This window comes from Gymnodraco acuticeps, unplaced genomic scaffold (genome assembly GCF_902827175.1).
Source record: "Gymnodraco acuticeps unplaced genomic scaffold, fGymAcu1.1, whole genome shotgun sequence".
Taxonomy (NCBI): Eukaryota; Metazoa; Chordata; class Actinopteri; order Perciformes; family Bathydraconidae; genus Gymnodraco; species Gymnodraco acuticeps.
In genome coordinates this window covers 510,510-529,998 of record NW_022990392.1, presented here as the reverse complement: position 1 = coordinate 529,998, position 19,489 = coordinate 510,510, and the positions used below count along the sequence as shown (strand labels likewise).

General features: G+C 41.6%; 1 protein-coding gene across 1 annotated transcript in view; it reads right to left on the bottom strand.

The window, feature by feature from the left end:
* LOC117551614 (neural-cadherin-like) overlaps positions 1–19,489 on the bottom strand; it is a 508,256-nt gene that overhangs the window by 112,840 nt on the left and 375,927 nt on the right. Inside the window, exon 27 of the mRNA XM_034224543.1 lies at positions 17,824–18,038. Coding sequence (XP_034080434.1) covers positions 17,824–18,038 — 215 coding nt within the window. The remainder of the gene's footprint in view (positions 1–17,823; positions 18,039–19,489) is intronic.

The window sequence follows — 19,489 nt, the reverse complement described above, 5'->3', positions numbered from 1 at the left end:
TAGCTAGATTTGCATAGTGAAGGTAATATTTAATTGTAAACAAGGACAACTTATACCCTGTGCTTTTAGTTTCTCACATTTATACCATGATACCTGACCTCTGACTTCTTGTATTCCTTGTGATCAACCGTGGTAATGAATACAAAAACCTACTAGTTGGTTTAGCCATGACCCACATACACACTGCTCCTAGTACTAGGATGGGTAAAAAGCAGAGAACAAATTGCACTGTGTGTGTGCTGTAAGCATGAACATGTGTGACCAATAAAGAGGGTTACATCCTCCAATTCTATTTATCTTCGACATGGAGCTGATGACCACCAATAATACCCCTTTATGAAGCAAAATGGGTCAATGGTTTCATGTCATGAATATCTTCACCTTGAACTAGAATACATTAGGTGTTGAGTACATGCAATGCTGCTCTTCTTTAATTACCTTGTCAAGGCTGTGATGACTGCACCATACTTCATTATATTGCCTCTTGTATAAGACAAAGTAAAAGACAACTCTAAAAGCCAAAGCCATGGCAATGCCATTTTTCAAGCTGCAGATAGTTCAAGTTTGCTGTTAGCCTTCCTCTAAACCCATTTACCTGCAGGTTCACTTCAGCTTTATAATGGATTCATCCAATTCATTTGAATATATTGGTCGAAGCCAGACAATTGACCCAAAGGGGAAATTCAACAAACCTTTTCAATCCAAAGCCTCCATACTGATTTATAAATGGTCACCTTTAGGTTATAGCACCCAGATATTGGTAACCATTCCCTACGCATATTTATTTTTCCATCTGGGACCCATCACCTTTTTTATTTATTCCACATCTCAAACATCTTTGTCATTTAACATTCTTCAGGCTTCGCCCTCTCCAATCATAGGGGAATTTCCCACTTTCTTGAATCCAAATGTATGCTAACACTATCACGCCTAATACTCTTGTGTTATCTGTATCCAAAGCATCTTGCATACACAACAATACTGTAGACATGCATACAGGAGCCATTTTGTAGTTAAAGGTGCCCTTGTATGCTAATGTTCAGGATTTGTATTGTGTGCCTCTACTGTGACATGTCTCCATGCTTTAATGTTCAAAAAGGTATTTTTTCTTGTAACTTGGAGCCGTACAATGTGTTGGAGTGCTAGCCTATTGAAGAGCAAGTGTTACATAGTGCTGTCAGTATGTCACTATGGAAGGAACTTTGGGATTCTAGCCTCTGCAGACCATGTACATGTACAACAACCTATATAACACACTACAGGAAAGGGAATAATCCCCAAAAGCACAATAGGGTCTCTTCAAGTATCTTGCCTACTTTGACATATTCACAGCTGGGACTGGGTTCTGATTAGTGGATGCCTATTTAACCCCTGAGCACAGTTTCACCAATATGTCGAAGATGGCAGTACAAGAAGAACCAATAAACTGGCACAACATATATATTTCCCACATTAATGCATACATGAATGTGTGTAGTTGGAGGGACAAAAGTGTGCTAGGTGTAGGCAATGTGCGAAACCAGTTGAAAGGTAGATTGACCCAAATGATCGAGTGGCAGGGCTAAGGAGCCTTCTGGTAAAGACTGAGGTGACATTTTCCCCAGAGGTGAAGACAGGCTTCAGTGGCCTCGAGGGAGAGGAGTGGAGAAGTGAAGAAGGGAGAAGTGAAGAAGGGAGAAGTCAGATGAAAAAATAAAGCAAGGGGGGAGTGAAGCAGAGCTGTAAGAGTCAGAAGTAAGGCAAGGAGAAGAAAAAACAAGTGGAGGCTTACAGAGGAAAGATTAGGATGTGTGATTGAGCACAAAGCTGGGATGAAGGCCATGTTACGAGATGACAGATGACAGGTGGGATGACGGACTGGAAGGTACATGCATGAGAAATGAACAAGGCAGACTCACATAAGAGAGAAACGGAAGGTGATGAGTAGAGAAGAACATGGCAGATCAAAGAGAGGACACAGAGAACATTTACTGTATGTAGAAAAGACATGAAGAATCTGAGTTCAGGATATCTGCATCCATCTAACTTGTTAAAGGATCAAGATTCAAGTGTTTCCGTTGAATTATCTTAGAATTGTATCATTAACAACTCATTTTATTCGTTCCATTTCCATATAAGAACATGATATATAACAGGAGCTTTGCAGCCTGCTGGATACATTCAAACATATACAAATACTAGCTTTTTGGTAGGAAAACCATCTAATATCAAATGTAAAGTAGGCACTAACTAAGGCTTAGCAATATTTAATATTTAACAAATGACCCAAATCATTTTCAGGGAAATCTAAGGCTCCCATCCAATGACATGGAAAGAGAGAAGAACAGACATTGAATGTGTCGCTGTTGTCATGTGACTAGTTTTATGCAATGGCAACGCTACATAGTGCTATGTTCATTTTAACAGCAATGTCTGTTCTTCCCTCCAACCTTCTATTGTTATGCTCCTGCCTTTCCATGGTTGTGATATTGGTCTAATAACATTGTAAACATTGGTGTAAAAACGGTTTAATGTGTTTAATAACAGTGTTATACCAGGATGTAGTATGTGTAGTAAGGGTGTAACATGGCTGTGATAACAGTGCAACATGGGTTGACCATGGGAGATCTTGGGAGATATAAAGTGTTGCTCGGAAAATATAGGTCTTATTTTTAATTTTATTTGTAATTGTGTCATTTTTAAACTATAAAATAACAATAGCAAATATTTACGTGCTTGCCCAAGAGAATGGATCAATCATCAGCATGATTTGTAGAGATGTGTTTCACTGTGAAAGAGGACTATTGAACATCCTACAGCGTTATAGCAATATTAAAACCTGCAGGTCATTGTTCCTGCAGCATATGACTGTTGAACGTGTCTTTTGTTGCTTCAGTGAAGATACATGGAAGTGTAGTGAGTGAAAGAGCTTCACAGAGACAGACCAAAGGAAATGGATGAAAGAAAGGCTTGCTCTTTGGACAGTTTAGCTGGGAGTGCAGGAGGCTGGCCGGCCAAATGGGAACGTCTTCATAGGGGCGCGCCTTTTAAATTCAGGGTGTACAAGGGTTAGGACAAGACTTTGCTCTCAAAGGGCACATCCACACCACCAGGCTTCTTTTCTGCCACTCATACGTAATTCATTTCCTCTACTCTGAGACAGACGAGAGGGAGGGAGAGTACAAGTGCATGCTCGAGAGCTTGAACTCCCACAGAGTTGGGGAGTTCTTAAATATGAAAAATGTCCTCCTCCTCTGACGGCCTGAGGATAGGAGTCAAACTGAGAGCATATGGACTGCATAAACAGCATTACAAATCCCACTGCTACACACATCCAACACCCACACGCAGTCACATACACTAATGCCCACAGAAGTCCGCCTGTGTACGAAACAGCAGGCGATGCAGCGAGTGCAGAGCAGAGAGCTTCTTGAATAAACGATCTGTCAGCTTGCTAGCCAGCCCTGCAGCAGACGCATATTGGGTCTCTGCATCCAGCAGCAGATCCTATTTGAAAGCCGTCGCAGTGCTAAGCTGGGGGGTACTGCTACAAAACAGCTCTGTGGAAAGTGAATGTGATGCCAAAGTCAATCTGTGTTTGCTGTTGCTTGCTAGATATACAACTATATAAAGTGATAAGAATATGTTCCTTTTGGTTCAAGGGAAGAGTTAAAAGGTAAATACACACGCACACAGTCCTTCACTGCCCTACAGGCAAAGCCTTTTTTTGGGGGTTGTAATTACACATGTTCAATTTGTCTTGTTAATCTGTCTATTGATTGGACAAGTGCTGCCCTCTGGCTTGTTGTCTTTGTGTGTGTGTGTGTGTGTGTGTGTGTGTGTGTGTGTGTGTGTGTGTGTGTGTGTGTGTGTGTGTGTGTGTGTGAGAAGGAGATAGTCCCTTGTGTTTGATCGAGCACCTACGAGCAACGCCTCCAGCCATGTTTGTCATTTATTGTTGATCACGCCGGACACAAATCATTACGGTGACAATCAATTTCCCTAATACAGCTGAAGTCAAAGTGTGGCTGCACTGCTGATCAGGCCAGGCAGTCATGATGCTAAGTGAGCCAGTTAAAGTGCATGTGTTACCTGGAGTATTGATACAACTGGTGATGTCTGACAACCTGCGGAAGTGCAGGACTTGAAGAAATGATTTAATGTCTTGCTATTTGGCACAGCACTTAAGAAATGTGACCCACTTGTTAAGAACTACCAATTTGTAGTCCAGCAAAACGTTTTAATGTGTCACTGTGCAAACTATCCACAGTTGGGAGTTGCCGAGTTCATGACGTCAAACAAGCTTTTTCCCTGCATACAGGTGAGATTATTGTACACTTGGAACATGCCTTTATGGTAACAGAGGTTGGTCAGGTGGGCATCACCACTGACAACAACATCAAACGACTGAGCCTGCAAGTAGATGAGACTGCAGTCATTCAAATAGAGTAGAACAGACATTTCCTTTCAAATCAACCTAGCAGGATGTTCAGAGAGGCGGCCATTTTTATGTGTACCATTGCCATTGACTGACTTCCATGTAAACCAATATTCAACAACTGCCAACTCACTTGGGAGAGGTTTTTGAGTAGCAACTAAAACCTTCTACACCTTCCAAACTAGTAGAAACATTTCATTAAAGTATAACTAGCCATCTATACCCAAGAACAGTAAGCCCGCTAGCTTGCTATCATAGTCCATATCATGTGACCTAAGTAAAGATACTGGGGTGCGGAAATTGAGTGGGACGTGAGATCTGCTGTTACGTTGAGTTATCTTCCACGATATAGTTTGTACCCTGTAAAAGAGGTTGGTATTTGACTCATTGAGACGATGCTGTAGTCGAGCATTGAGGGTCCTGGTCTCAGAACCGAACATGAAACTGGATCGACAGTTGTGCTGAACAGATCGAGTTGCATTGCGTTCGACAGGCTTGCTACTCCACTGTGAGCGTGATGGTGGCGAATGGCAGTAAAGGTGTTAACGGTCCTTTTGCCTCACTCTCCTCTTCTCTGAACACAGGACTAGCTACATAGCTAACTAGCCACAATCTGTCTTCAGAGCTGCATCAGCTTGTTTCCCGGCTAGCTGTGACCACATTAGGCCCAACTGTGGTGTTTAACAACAATCACAATTGACCACAAAAAAATGATGCCCGTTCTTCTCGTATTTTATGTCTTTGAATGCAGTGTCTTCAGCCTGTACCTTGCAATTTGTGAGTTACCCACGCACCCCACTGGTAAAATAATAACCTTTTTTAGTCATCAGAAATGTTAAAGCAGTGTACATGAGACTGTGGGTGATATGTGCCGAGGCATGTGTATTATCTATTTATACAAATGTATGTAAAGCATATACAATATAATGCCATAAAACGATTTAGTTTGAATGCATTAACATTTTGAATGAGAGCTGTAAAAAATATATTATAACTGGTTTTGTGACATAATATTATAATAATTGTAAATAAATCCATCAATTCCAAATGTTTCAGGGACTGAGGGTGTTTCATATGTTTCAAGAAGTTTGTGAACAGTTTGTGATTCAGTGGGAAGGAGTGGGGGGTGGCGAGGGAGAGCTAGATTTCCCCGCTCACCAGCTGATCAGTGAGCCTCCCACCAGGTGGGGATCCAGACAGGAGATGATTGAGACAGTACTGGAGCAGGAGCGAGCCAAACACTGAAAACAATTGGAGGTAAAATCAGAAAGGGTATTTATCACCGGTGGGAATATACAGTCACATGCCACCAGGCATCTCTCAAGCCAGGAGCCGTGGACAGGCTTGTGCTTTTGGAACAAAACCTCTATACCGACACAGGTACACAGAACACACACAGAGAGTGTGTGAGTGTTATTGTTCTGCAGAGCGGTGAGTCACGGTGACAGCCTGGCCCTCTGTGCTTCACACACTTTTTATTCAACCGCTTTTAAATGACCTGTTGTCATACACAAAAAGCACACATGAATTTAGGATGTTTTGAAATGTCGTATGCCTATTGAAAGCACCTATTGTTGCCTTGCTCTGTATTTTAAATGGTCTTTGTTGAGCCGGAGCTGTATAGAAGTGGCCACAGCATGTAGGCTCACATCACGCATACAGCATGCCATTATTTATGATCATTCAACGCCTTTAAAAACCTATGTGTGCAATTGTGTGGTTTGAATCATTTGTTAGAGTGATCAGGATGGCAGAGAAAACCATCGGCTGCCCCCTGCCCTCTCTGGAACACATCTCCACCTCCCGCTGCCGCAGCAGAGCTAACAACATCATAAAGGACAGCTCTCACCCAGGTCACAGACTGTTCTCTCTCCTGCCTTCTGGGAGGAGATACAGGAGCTTCAAGTCACGGACAAACAGACTCAAAAACAGTTTCTACCCCTGGGCCGTCAGGCTGCTCAACCACCACACATAATGCAATAACTATAACCATTCTCACACATACACACACTTTTAATGCACTTTATATACTATTTTTATATCAATATTTGTAACTATTTATTCCCCCGTATGATTGTATGTCCTATTGCCGTGTTTTTTAGTGTTATGTATTTGTTTGTATTTTTTGCACACCGGGACAGAGTTGCACTCTGAATCTCGTTATACTCTGTGTATAATGACAATAAAAGGCTTTAACTTAACTACGCTCCACTCTTGAATAACATAACAGGTACAGTATTTTTCAATGAAGATACATGTTTTTTTTAACTGCTGCCATTTTGTGCCTGGAATTTGGATGGTCTTTATGTATGAACATGTGCAACAAGAGCTCACCTGGGAACAAACTGAATTCAAAATGAATATGCCTTCATACATTTTCATAAATGAATAAACAATAATTAACATTTTTAGGAGAGACTTAGGAAATAAATGGAACCTGCATCTACACCAAAGGTCAGTTTGGGTATGTGTATTGTTGTGCCCTATACCAATTCAAACACACACAACACCAGCTCCGTGCTATAACCTTTGTAATCTATTTTCCCCGGGCAGCCGTCCCAAGATTGGATGTAATACACAGCTATGCTCCCAGTGTGTGTTTGTGTGTGTGTAAAGAGTGACTACACTTCCTCTGGTCCACACAGCAGGGCTGGCTTGGTACAGCTGCCCTGCGGCATGATGAAGGGCGGATGAGTGGGCGGCTTTAGAAAAGCAAACCAGCATCTCAATGCGAAGCTGAAGGTCTCCGCGCGGCAATGTGTGTGTGAAGCAGCGGGGAATGTGATCGGCTCAATGGGCAGCATCCCTTAACAAGGCTTAATAACAAGGTGAACAATGTCTCGCACACAAAAACTCACACACGAGCCAACGGGCGAAATTAATTTCTGGAGTCGTATTAGTGGCTTCTTGTTTGCCTCTTGACATTCACAAAGCAAAAAGCAGCTCTGCTTCTGTACAAGTCTCCTTTGCTGCTGCTCCCTCAAATCCATATTTGACCTCTTTTTCTCTCCGAGTCACTATCCATCCGGGGAATACAATTGTAATAGCCCTCTCAAAACTACACTTTGAACTTGAGTTCATGCAACAGGTGCAGTGCGTGGCCCCCTACACGTTCAAGCACAGCCTTAATACTTAGAATACATTCATGTCGAGACAGAGCTTCGGTATTCAGTTCACGGCGAGTTGATTCGTGAGTGAATCACCCCATTTTGTCTGATTCTGTTTGTAATTACGAGTAAATCCATTATGGCTCTTGGATGCTTGAAGCTGTGTTTTTAGGTTGAGTTTGGAAGGCTTGTTTCTATCCCCTTGTGCCACACTAATCTTACTTAATCAAAAAGTTGTTGTTTTAGTTGCTGAAGGGAAGACAAGTTCAGATTCTGGTCAAAGAAACCAACTCGTTGTCACCTTAATCCAGTGGTTCTCAAAGTGTGGGGCGCGTCCCCCCTGGGGGGCGCAGAGGCATGCCAGGGGGGGCGCGAGAGACCAGGAGGAAAAATGGCTATAAAAAATAAAAATAAAAAAAGATTTTAAAAAAAATCATAAATTGAAAAATTATTGATTTGAAAATAATATGATGCAGTATTATTACGTCTGGGTCTCTGTGTTTCAATAAAGCTCGGCTCTGCGTGTGTGTGTAACGAGCCATTTTGTGTGCACGAGCGAGAGAGAGAGAGCGCACCGGTACCGGAGATCGTTGTTGTTAGCTTCTGGTGCTAGCGAGCTACGCTAACGGATATAAGGAGTTTTTTCAACAACAAGGTGGAGGAGAGTCCTCTCCTGTCAGACTGAGAGACTCAGTGAGCTAAAGGACTCTCTCAGTGTTATCTCAGTGGGTCTCAAACGTTTTGGTCACCATTAATGTAAACAATTATTTCCGAGGCACACGTTTATATGATCATTATAGTTATAGAAAATAAGAGAATAAATGAAAAACAGGTATGAAATACTATATGACAGTAAAACAAGAATAAAGTTTAAAAGGGTGATTTGTAAAATATCCATAAAGAAAAAGTAAATCTGTTCTGTTTCAAATGGATGTTGAGAGAGGTATCCATAGATCTCTTCATTTTGCTCTCAAAGTGCACCAGATTGATGCTTTTAACTTCAATATTTCCCGGGGGAGTTTGCCCCCGGACCCCCCTATGTGAGGTCCACACACCACCTATAAAAATAGCACATTACCCCTGCTTACATCTATATGCAGCCGTGAGCTGATTATCGAGCCTTCATTGTAACAGTCGCGGGTACGTTGTGTATTTGCGTGGGGAGTGTTGCAGTAGAACATTCCACTGTAGCGCCCGGTACATTCATGGGAAACCCTAAATGTTTGAGCACCCTCTATGAAACGTCAAGCTACCCCACAGCACCCCCAAAATAAATCTCTGGCGCCGCCACTGAGCCTGACTTGTGTTGGGGGGGCCCGACTTTTTTTTTTCTCCAAAGGGGGGGCCTGACAGAAAAAGTTTGAGAACCACTGCCTTAATCTATGCAACACTGGTACTCCATCAATGCTTTGTTCTTTACGTTATTTGTTACGCAGGCATGCAAGCTTTATTAGCTGTTTTCACTTTGTGATGTTAACTTTTCAGCTATATAAAGACAGTGAGGCAGATATCTTTTCTAGAATGTTCTTTTCATATGTGTCTCACTTTCTTCTTTCTCTTATCTCATATCCTTTGAAAAATAATATTGATTCTCTGATTAGTGAGGTACACAGTCTGTGGTATTGGCATGCTACCAGAATAGATGGTGCCAGTATTATCCTTTTTTATTAAAAATCTGATATTGGTCATTCAGTGTTGTACTGATATGACAGAGGTTCATGCTGGTGAATTATTTTTATTTTTATAATATGTATTTGTATATCAGATCCAGGGTGGATTACACTCAATTCTCAAAGGAAAGATAAAGGATCAGGAAGTGGTTTTGTGTTAATATTTGTATGCATGCTTCTTCGGTGATACTATGCTATCTTTGGCTCTTTACTTGCTGTAACAAATGTACATTTCACCTCTGGACGAACAAAGGTATTCTGATTCTGATATAGGATAATGCTCTTGATTAAAACAGGATGTTTGACTGTCAGTATCTACTGTAGAAATGGTTAAAAACAACCCCCCAAACTTATTTTCATTAGAAAACAAAGGCGAGTTGTTAAATGATTCAATTTTGGTCTGCCTTCATACCAACATTTCAGGTGTGTACTTTGTGTTTTTTCTCCAAATAAAGTTGTGTAGATATTCCCTGTAAGCAGCTGATCCCCTTTTATTTTGTCCAGTTAGCATCTGCCCCAAAGTCTAATACCCACGATAATTATATGAGTCCTAGTTTCACTGCATTTCTAGTGACATTTTGATTGTCCTGTTACCAGCTGTGTCTTCCATGTGTGATTAGTCCTGTATGTCCTGTATATATCCCTGTCTTTCCTAATGTTCTTGAAACATTGATTTCATAGTTTTTGAAATCAATGTTTCCCCAGTGTAGTTCGGTTTGCCATCGAAAGTCAATGGTTTCTTGAACGTGTTTTTGGTTAAAAGCCTGAAATAAGCCACGTGAGGTAGTTTGTTTAGCATTACGTTAGTTTTGTATTTCTGCCAATTGCATTTACCCTTCAAAAAAGTGGGATTGATATGTGGAGATTATACTACTGACGAAAAGTGTTATAAATGTGTGTTGGCCACAAATCTTATTTTCTGCAATATAAAGAAATCCAATAGCTTTTTGTCAAGGGAGGCCCTGTGATGCTAACTTCCGGGGCATCCTACAACAATTCTTAATAACTGCACCACTCTAAAGCAAACAGGCGTGTTTTTGTTTAGGAGTACCTGGGTCACAATTGGCCAATGCAGAGAAAAGTGTACACGCAAGCAGGCACGTGCACACATATACATCAAAGTGGGCTTTAGCCCCTGCCCTCATTCTTCCTCCAGAGAAAGTGCCCTTTTTATGGGGTGCTTCTTTTCAAAAATGTTTCTCCAATAAATAAATATATATCTACTGCTGTTTGCACACAGTTTCCCTTTCCAAAAACATATTGATTGAATACAAAATAAAAATATCAGGTCGGGAGATTAGACTGTGAAGTTCCGATGCTCTCTACCCTCCCTCCCTCCCTCCACTCTCGCGCACAGCAGTGAGGACAGTCATCGGCAGTCACTTCAGACAGACAGGTAGCAGCACCTCCCACCTTAAAGTCCCATGTTATGCCGGCTTTTCTTGGCTTCTTGGCAGCTAATTAGTCAAAAGACAATGGGGTACAGCTAATGGATAAGTTAGCTCAAGGTTTAGCTAAGGCAATTTATCATGGGTATACAGGCTAATGTAGGCCTACTGTACTTAAGGGGAGACACTACAGGTGAATACAGTACATCTAATAACGTCATCACAATCGCCACATTGATATGCAAATTAGTCGTTAACTAGGCCTAATTAAAATGCGCACATTTGCATGCAGTTACCAAGGCATTGCAGGTGATAAGAATAAAAAACATAGCACCTCACAACTTCCCCAGAACGTTACTTACGTCAAGTCAGTATTTTCCCCTGAAATGTTATTTCTATAGATGAATTCCGACATAACGATCTTTTAGCCTATAATGTCCTTAAACAGTAACTTCATCGTTTTTGATTGTTTGCTGCTCATTTAATAACTATTAATTGTAGTTTGTTGTCTGCTCTTGTACTTAGTGAATACTAAAGAAGACCATTGTCTCTGTGTTAACTGATTATTTTGTAGAATTCTGTTGAGTATTAAACAATTGCGTGAGTGTATCAAAATAAATTGGTCAGTAAGTCAGAGATGTGCAACTATTTTTTAATTTTTGTTTTAAAACTTTTTTTAATAAATTATTATGGGAAGTCATGCCCTTTTTCTCACTTCAGTTCCTGCCCCCCAAAATGTCTGTGCACCTCCCTGCACGCAAGTGATTTAACCAAGTCATGGATGTAGGAATGTCTATTCTCAGTGTAGTGAATGGCTTACACAGTCAACAGTTTATTAACTGGTGGGTAAATTCCCTCATGGTATCCCTGCCTGATATACTTTCATATCAACATACTTGAATGCAGATGTATTAAGCTCCAAACAAACAGACTCACCCCCCTGTCAGAAAGCATCCTTCCTGAGTCTCAGAGTGGATTTCGCCCAAACAGAGGCACTACAGACATGATTTTCACTACTCGCCAACTGCAAGAAAAATGCCGGGAACCAAATCAGCCATTATACATGGCCTTCATCGACCTCACCAAAGCCTTCAACTCAGTGAACCGTTAGGCCCTCTGGCTGGTACTGGCAAAGATTGGCTGCCCAGAAAAATACGTCCGGGTACTGAGACTGCTGCATGATAATATGTCAGCCACAGTGGCAGTGGAGACAAAACTGAACCCTTCCGGGTTGACACAGGAGTACAACAGGGATGTGTCATCGCTCCAACGCTATTCTCCATCTTTGTTGCTGCTATCCTACATCTCACAAGCAAGCATCTGCCCCAGGGAGTCAACATCATGTACAGAACTGACGGCCAACTCCTCAACATCAACCGTTTCAGGGCTAAAGGTCAAACCACCACTATATCGATCATGGAGCTGCAGTATGCGGACGACAACGCCCTTGTAGCCCTCTCGGAAGAGGACCTACAGAGTATCCTATCAGCCTTTGCGAAAGCATACAAACAGCTTGGTATAGCCATCAACATAAAAAGACCCAAATCCAACCACCACCAAACAGCAGTACGCCTGTCCTACCCCCAAACATCTCCATTGACAACATCAGACTGGAACATGTGGACTACTTCCCATACCTTGGCAGCCTCCTATCATCAAAAGCTGTTATTGATGATAAAATACACCATCGCCTCAGCTGTGCCAGTGGGGCTTTCTCAAGGCTAAGGAAGAGAGTCTTTGAGAACCGTGACCTCCAAGCAAAGACCAAAATCTTGGTCTATAAAGCTGTGGTGCTCCCCACTCTTCTGTATGGATCAGAGGCCTGGACCACATACAGCAGGCACTTAAAGGCACTTGAGGCATACCATCAGAGATCCCTCCGAAAAATCCTCAGGATTAGCTGGGAGGATCGGCGCACTAACAACAGCGTCCTGGAGGAGGCTGACATTCCCACCATCACTGCCACCATTGCCCAAAACCAGCTCAGATGGACTGGCCATGTTATCCGCATGCCTGACTCTCGCCTCCCAAAACAAGTCCTTTATTCCCAGCTTGTTAAAGGGAAACGGGCCCCTGGAGGCCAAACGAAGAGGTACAAAGATAACATAAAAACAAACCTAAAGAAGTGCCACATAGACCTAACAGCTTGGGAAGACATGGCAACAGACAGGGCGACCTGGAGAAACCTTGTCCGTGAGGGTGCTGCACTATATAATGATGACCTCTGCTATGCTGCACAAGACAAGCGCAGACTCAGGAAGGAGAGAGCAACCACCAAACAGGTCCAACCCAAACCCTCCACCACTACATTCCCATGTCCACATTGCACAAGAATAATCAGGTCCAGAATCGGCCTCTACGCCCACCTGAAGACCCACAAGGACCAAGAAGGAGGACAGTCATACTTGACTACGAGTGACAGCCGACGATGATTAAGCTCCAGCATAGTCTAGGCTGCTGATGGATTTTTTTTTTCATGCAGTAGGTGAACCTTGAAACAAGTTAATTAAAGCTCTACATTTGTACAGCCTCACTCTAATTACACTCTGCGCAGTGACAACTCAACCTGAACGCCACAAACACATTAGCTCCTTAGGATCCAACCACACACACTGGCTGGCTCTCAGATGCACACAGACACCAACGTAAGCTACAGAAATAATTCAGAATGATTCCAAACCCATTTATTTTACACACACACACACACACACACACACACACACACACACACACACACACACACACACACACACACACACACACACACACACACACACACACACACACACACACACACACACACACACACACACACACACACACACACACACAACACACACACACACACACACACACACACACACACACACACACACACACACACACACACACACAGGCTCTCCAGGCGGACCTCCCTCCCACACACATTACTTTGGCAGTGATGGAACTACCAGCATCTCTCCCAGGAGAGGCAGAATGCAAGAAAATAAGTAGCGAGAGAGACAAGGAGGCGTTAGTCTCTCAGATTAAAACAGTAAATAAACCGAGACAATGTGTTCTCCGTTACAACAAGTTGTATTGTCTTCAAACTTTAACAATATTGCTACAGCAACAAAAGAAAATGACTGAATATTCCCGAGAGCTAGAGATGTAAACCTGCCGAAGCTCAGTTTACACACCGAAATCCATTCATAACAGAACTACACAACTTCAAAATGCAAAGGAGACTCTGGGAATTGAACCGAAAATGGATTTTTGTCTACAAACATTCGGTAGACGTCAGTACAATTCAGAGGGAATTTGAGAGGCGAAGTGCAGCGTATTTCTCCTGTACATTTCTGTTTCTGCCATAACATATTGATGAAAACATGCAAATCATATAATGTTGTAACCTCCCGTAATAATATATATATCAGTGTTTCCCATAGATTGATTTAATTGTGGCGGGCCGCCACAATTAAATATCGTATTTTTTTTTTTTTTGGTGGTGGTCTAATAATGGATAGTGAGGTGGGCTGATGATCGGAAGGTTGCGAGTTCAAATCCCGCCTGGAACACCACTACTAGTGTGCCCTTGAGTAAGGCACTTAGCCCTCAGTTACTCCAGGGAGAATGTCCCTGTAACTGGTCATTGTAAGTCGCTCTGGAATAAGGCGTCTGCTAAATGCCTGAATTGTAAATGTTATTGTTGGGAGAATAAACCCCACAGATCCTCAACTCCGGAGTGTCTCACTCATTAACAACGCAACACAGAGCAACAAGAACGTTGTCTACAGTAGCCATGAACTCCATGTATTATCTTATTTGAGGGGGGGAGTGGATTCGTGGACCACCCGAATAGGTTAAGGGGCCTTTGGCTTTTCTTGCTGGGGGGGGTGCGGTGCCCCCACAAATAGAATCACATTCTGTGGGAAACACTGATATATAGTATAATATATATTACAAACAATCGTAGATGCCAACTCGCAAATATACGTTTTATTTCTTCCCAAAATTATTCAAACAACATTGAGAAGACCTGTTCATTTGAACTCTTATTGTTAATTCCAATATACCGATGTCTGACGATAACCTGATATGGGAACAAAAATGAGACGTTGAAAGGCCTAAAAACAAATATTTAGGCAAAAGTGCAGATCTGTAATGAGGACCCATCTCTGAAGAATAACACAAGTGTTATAACCTAAAGCAAAACAAATGTCCCAAACTACAGGAAGTACTTGAGGAGTAGTGGAAACAAGACTGCACTCTGCATGTTTGTGAGCAACTACATTGTCACTGCTGCCCCACAGAGACTACACTCAGGATTTTCCCGAGTCATATTCCCGCATCATTGTGAGGTCTGATGACACAGGTGTGGAAGTACTGCTCATATATTATGCAAGCATACATGTTTGGTACATCTCTAGTGTACATGCATGCAGGCCATGGAATGAGAGAGAGATATGTCCCCATCAACATCATATGTGAGAAAATTGGAAAAGACATGTCTAACTGTCTACCAGCATGTCGTGCACTCACTGGCTGCGGCACAACAAGTCGTTTGTACAGAATAGGAAAGACAACAGCATGTCCTTTTTGTTGTTCTGTTTATGTTTTTATGTTTCATGTGGAACCTACTTGAGCAGGTCTCCCTTGAAAAAGAGATCAATGACCTCAATGGGATACACCTGGGTAAATAAAGGTTTGAAATGAAATGAAATTCACCAAACTCAAGACCCATCTCAGCGAGCTCAAAGATCTGGCCCATTTTGGACTCTCTCTTGCTTTGTTCTATCTTGGAAGAGTCTTTGCCAGTCGCAAGATAATTTGCGCTTCTGCTATATGGAAAAAAGGAAATTGGACTGATACACAAACTTGGATGAACTGAGGTTCATAATTGCATCAGCAACAGATGCAGCCTCGGAAAATCTGCCGCCAACAGAGGATGCATTTAAACAACATGTAAAGAGCAATGTTTCAGACAGCGATATGGTGTCGCAGCCCGAACCCAAACCCTTGTTATGGAGTCCTGTTGGCAAGGGGTGGATTGTCAGAGATGGGGCCATTCAACCAGTGCTATTTACAAAACCCCCAGCACATACAGAAGTGAGAGACATTACTCACTTGTATTGCAAAGATGCAAAGTGTGGAGAGAGTGGAAAGTGCCTCATATGACGCACACCTGCACACCTGTTAGCCTGTTCCACCATTCTTCGTTTTCCGAGGCTAGGAAGGATTCTTGCCTCGCTTCTGAAGCAAGTGACTCGGAAGACACGTGCTACCAAGCAAGTGTCCTCGACATTGAGAAACACCCTAGTTCTCGTTTCCCTCAAAGGTCAGCCCTGTCATGACAGCTTGCTATTGGTCAACGGCACAGATTAGCTTGTCTATATTAAATAATAATAATAATACATTTGATTTATATAGCACACTTTAAAACAACGTCATCTCAAGGTGCTTCACAAAGCTATAAAGAGAAAATAATAAAACAAATAAAATAAAAAGATATCTAAGGAGCATATTGAATACAATATGGCAATATAAAAAAAGATGTAAGATTTAAAATAAATAAAGTAAAGGACAGTCAGTAAAATGTGGTGCGGTAGAGGTGGGTCTTGAACATGTATTTATCATGCACAATTTCACCATTTCAAATATGACCGCTCCTTCACATGTAGTCTAGTAGTTCACAACCTTTTTATCCAGATACACCCACACAGCCCTAGCAGATGAACTCAAGTATCAAGTGACTTTAAACTGGATCCTAACTTTCTTTTAGGAGTAGAGCTCCAGAGCTGAGATGAAACCTCTTCTATTTCCCATTCTTCTTTATCCTGCCACACTAAATCCTTCCATTATTCACCTCACCTAATAAAGGTCTTGAACTTTAATAAATCAAGGCTGCCCTCAGGCAAATCAGCTTGAAGTCAATCAAGTATTGTCGAAGGAAATGGATGTAGTCTGAGGTAATGCTAAAAGGCAAAAATATAATGTATGCACTGTTTGTGATGCGTTTTCTCAAGACTGGGAAGATACAGGTCTACAAAACTCTAACTCCTCTCTAACTCATGTGTCCTTACAATCAGGACCAATACCTGCTGATAACGAAAGGTCAATAATCAGACTTTGTATTCTCATCTTATTAAAAGTAGGCTGATTCACTGAATGTAGAATACAACTATGGCTACAAGCCTACCATAAGCAGCATACCTCACACTGTATCTACTCACCCTCCACTTTATTTATTTGGCACCATCGCCTGTGCTCGTGCTTAGCGCAACCTAAGGCGATTCTGGTTGGTTTAATGAAATACAGAAAAGTACACCTTTAACAGGTTAATATATATTTTTTTCTTTTCAGGGTTCTAGATTCAATATCCAGAAATACCCGAAAAATATACCTATTGGAAAATTGTGTGTAGGCGCTAGAAAAGCAATTACAGGAAAATGACATCAAATAAGTCACTGGTATAATATGAAATATGAAATCTTTGTAATACAGATCATCCTTTCCTCAATGGCTCCCTACTTTATTTTCTTTCTGTTAAAACACATTAGATTGTAGATTTTATTTGAAATGTTTCTGATTGTTTGTGCTCTGGTTTCCAGTCATTGTACTGGAAAGAACCTTAAAAGATGGATCACAGTATAGAATGGTCAATTGTGAAAACTGTAATATAAATACTATGTAATTTCAAATAAAAAATGATACATTCCTAAAAAAAAGCCTTTTTCCCCAGAATACTGGAATGCTAATACAGTTGTGGTCAAAAATGTACGCTTGTAAAGAATATGTATGTCATGGCAGTTTTATGTTTCCAATTATTTTTACAACTATTGTTTTTCTGTGATAGAGTGATTGGAGCACATACTTCTTTGTCACAAAACATGTTTTATGAATTTATTATGGGTCTTCGGAAAATGTGATCAAATCTCCAGGGTAAAAAATATACATACATACAGTAATGCTAATATTGGTTTACATGTCCCTCGGCCATTTTCACCTCAAGGAGGCGCTTCTGGCAAGATTCTGGTTGAAACTTTGATCAGTCCTTTTCTTCAGCACTGTCCACAAGCAATCCAATCACAGAGAGATGATAGTTGTAGAAATTATTGGAAACTCAAGACTGCCATGACATACATATTATTTACAAGTGTATGTACATTTTGACCACAAATGTCTCCACCACTGACACATAGCTGATAAGAAAGGTCAGGTTTTGTATATTTGTATGTTATGAAGCTAGAGACGTCTCCTACCTAGGGCCATGAAGTCCTCCGGGTCCCAGGCCTGCAGCTGGGCGAGGGGGCCGCTGTACAGCAGCAGTCCATCCGCCACGTCCGTGATGAACTCCAGCGACACGTGGCTCTCGAAACAAGGCATCATGGGAGGAAACCAAGCATAGCCGTTGCCATGGAAACTGTGTTTGTTCTGCTGGCACTCAGGCCCTTCGAATTGAGCCGGGCATTGGCACCTAGGGGAAAGGAGGAAATCAAAAGCCAAAATTACATGAATTAGTGAGTGCAAAAAAAAGACGTCTTGGAGTTTCTTTGTGCAGTGCCTTGACAATTGTTCTTCTCGACAATTACTTGAAGCTCTATTCTGATTCCAATCGCCCTCCCCCTTTTTGAACCACTTACTGAATTCTTTCAACTATTTTTTTTCTGCACTCAGTCTCTCTAAGTCTAGTTGTTTCCTCCTCAAAGACAGCCTTCCCCTTCGGCTATCTCGCTCTCACTCCATCTGTTCCACTCATGCAGATGTTCTCATTAGTGGAAAAACCAAAGGGAGAATCTGTAAATCACTTGGAAACTCTTCTCGATGCATTTCCACACATCCAAGTACTCATTTGTCTAATCACATGCTTTGAAAGATTCTTCTTTTTTTCAATCCATCTCTTGTTTCTAGGGGTCTTCATGCATTGTGATCTTTACTGCACATGTGATCCATTCAGCTCACCCATTCAAATACATAAAAAGACTATTGCTTCATATCCCATGCCACATTTTGAATAAGCAAAAGGGATATTTCCATAAACAAAGCTCACAAACCTTTTGAAATGTCAAACTGTGGCAACACTGTAGTTGCATCCAACTCGGTTTGAATTGTAAGTGTAAGATACAGCAATCGTATAGTGATAGTAAATATGATTTTCTAAAGCCAGGTGAGTAGCACTTGAAATGTTTTTGCTCTATGAAGCCTAATGTACTTATATGATTCTGTTTTCCTCAAGTTGTATTTTGTTGGACGAACGCACTTATTGTAAGTCGCTTTGGATAAAAGCGTCAGCTAAATGCAATGTAATGTAATGAAGAACTGACACATTGTTATCTCTGCCCGCATGTGTTGTAATGCCAGGAAAAGCAGAACTGCATTTGCTGAGGCCCTTTTGTTTTTTTAAGTTTTCCCCATGTGTTATATAGGTTTTTGTGCATGTAAATGATCTACAAAGGCTAAAATCCCTCTGTTCCCTCAAGAGGGGTTTTCCATAATATAGTGGCATCACTATGTAATACTTGCCCTTCCATTGGCTAGCGCTCCAACACATTTGACATGATATGGTAAGGGGCGGGACTAACCGAGACATTTGTAAGCGGTTGACCAATCACAACAGATCTGGCCAGCTAACCAATCAGAGCAGACTGGGCTCTGGTTTCAGACAGAGGGTGAAAAGAGGTGCTGCAGCACAGGCAGTATGGGAACAATAAAGACCCGTTCGAACCATTGGGCAAGTGAACATGTCACAGTAGAGACAAAATACTAATAAATGCCTGAAATGAGCGTAATATGTTCCCATTAAGATGCCTTTGTTATAGGCGCACACAGTATCCAATACGGGTCTACAAATACTTAGTCTAAAATGTGGTAACTGCACTACACATTAAATCTGATGGGACATTTAGTTTTGTATTGATTTAAAGTCTG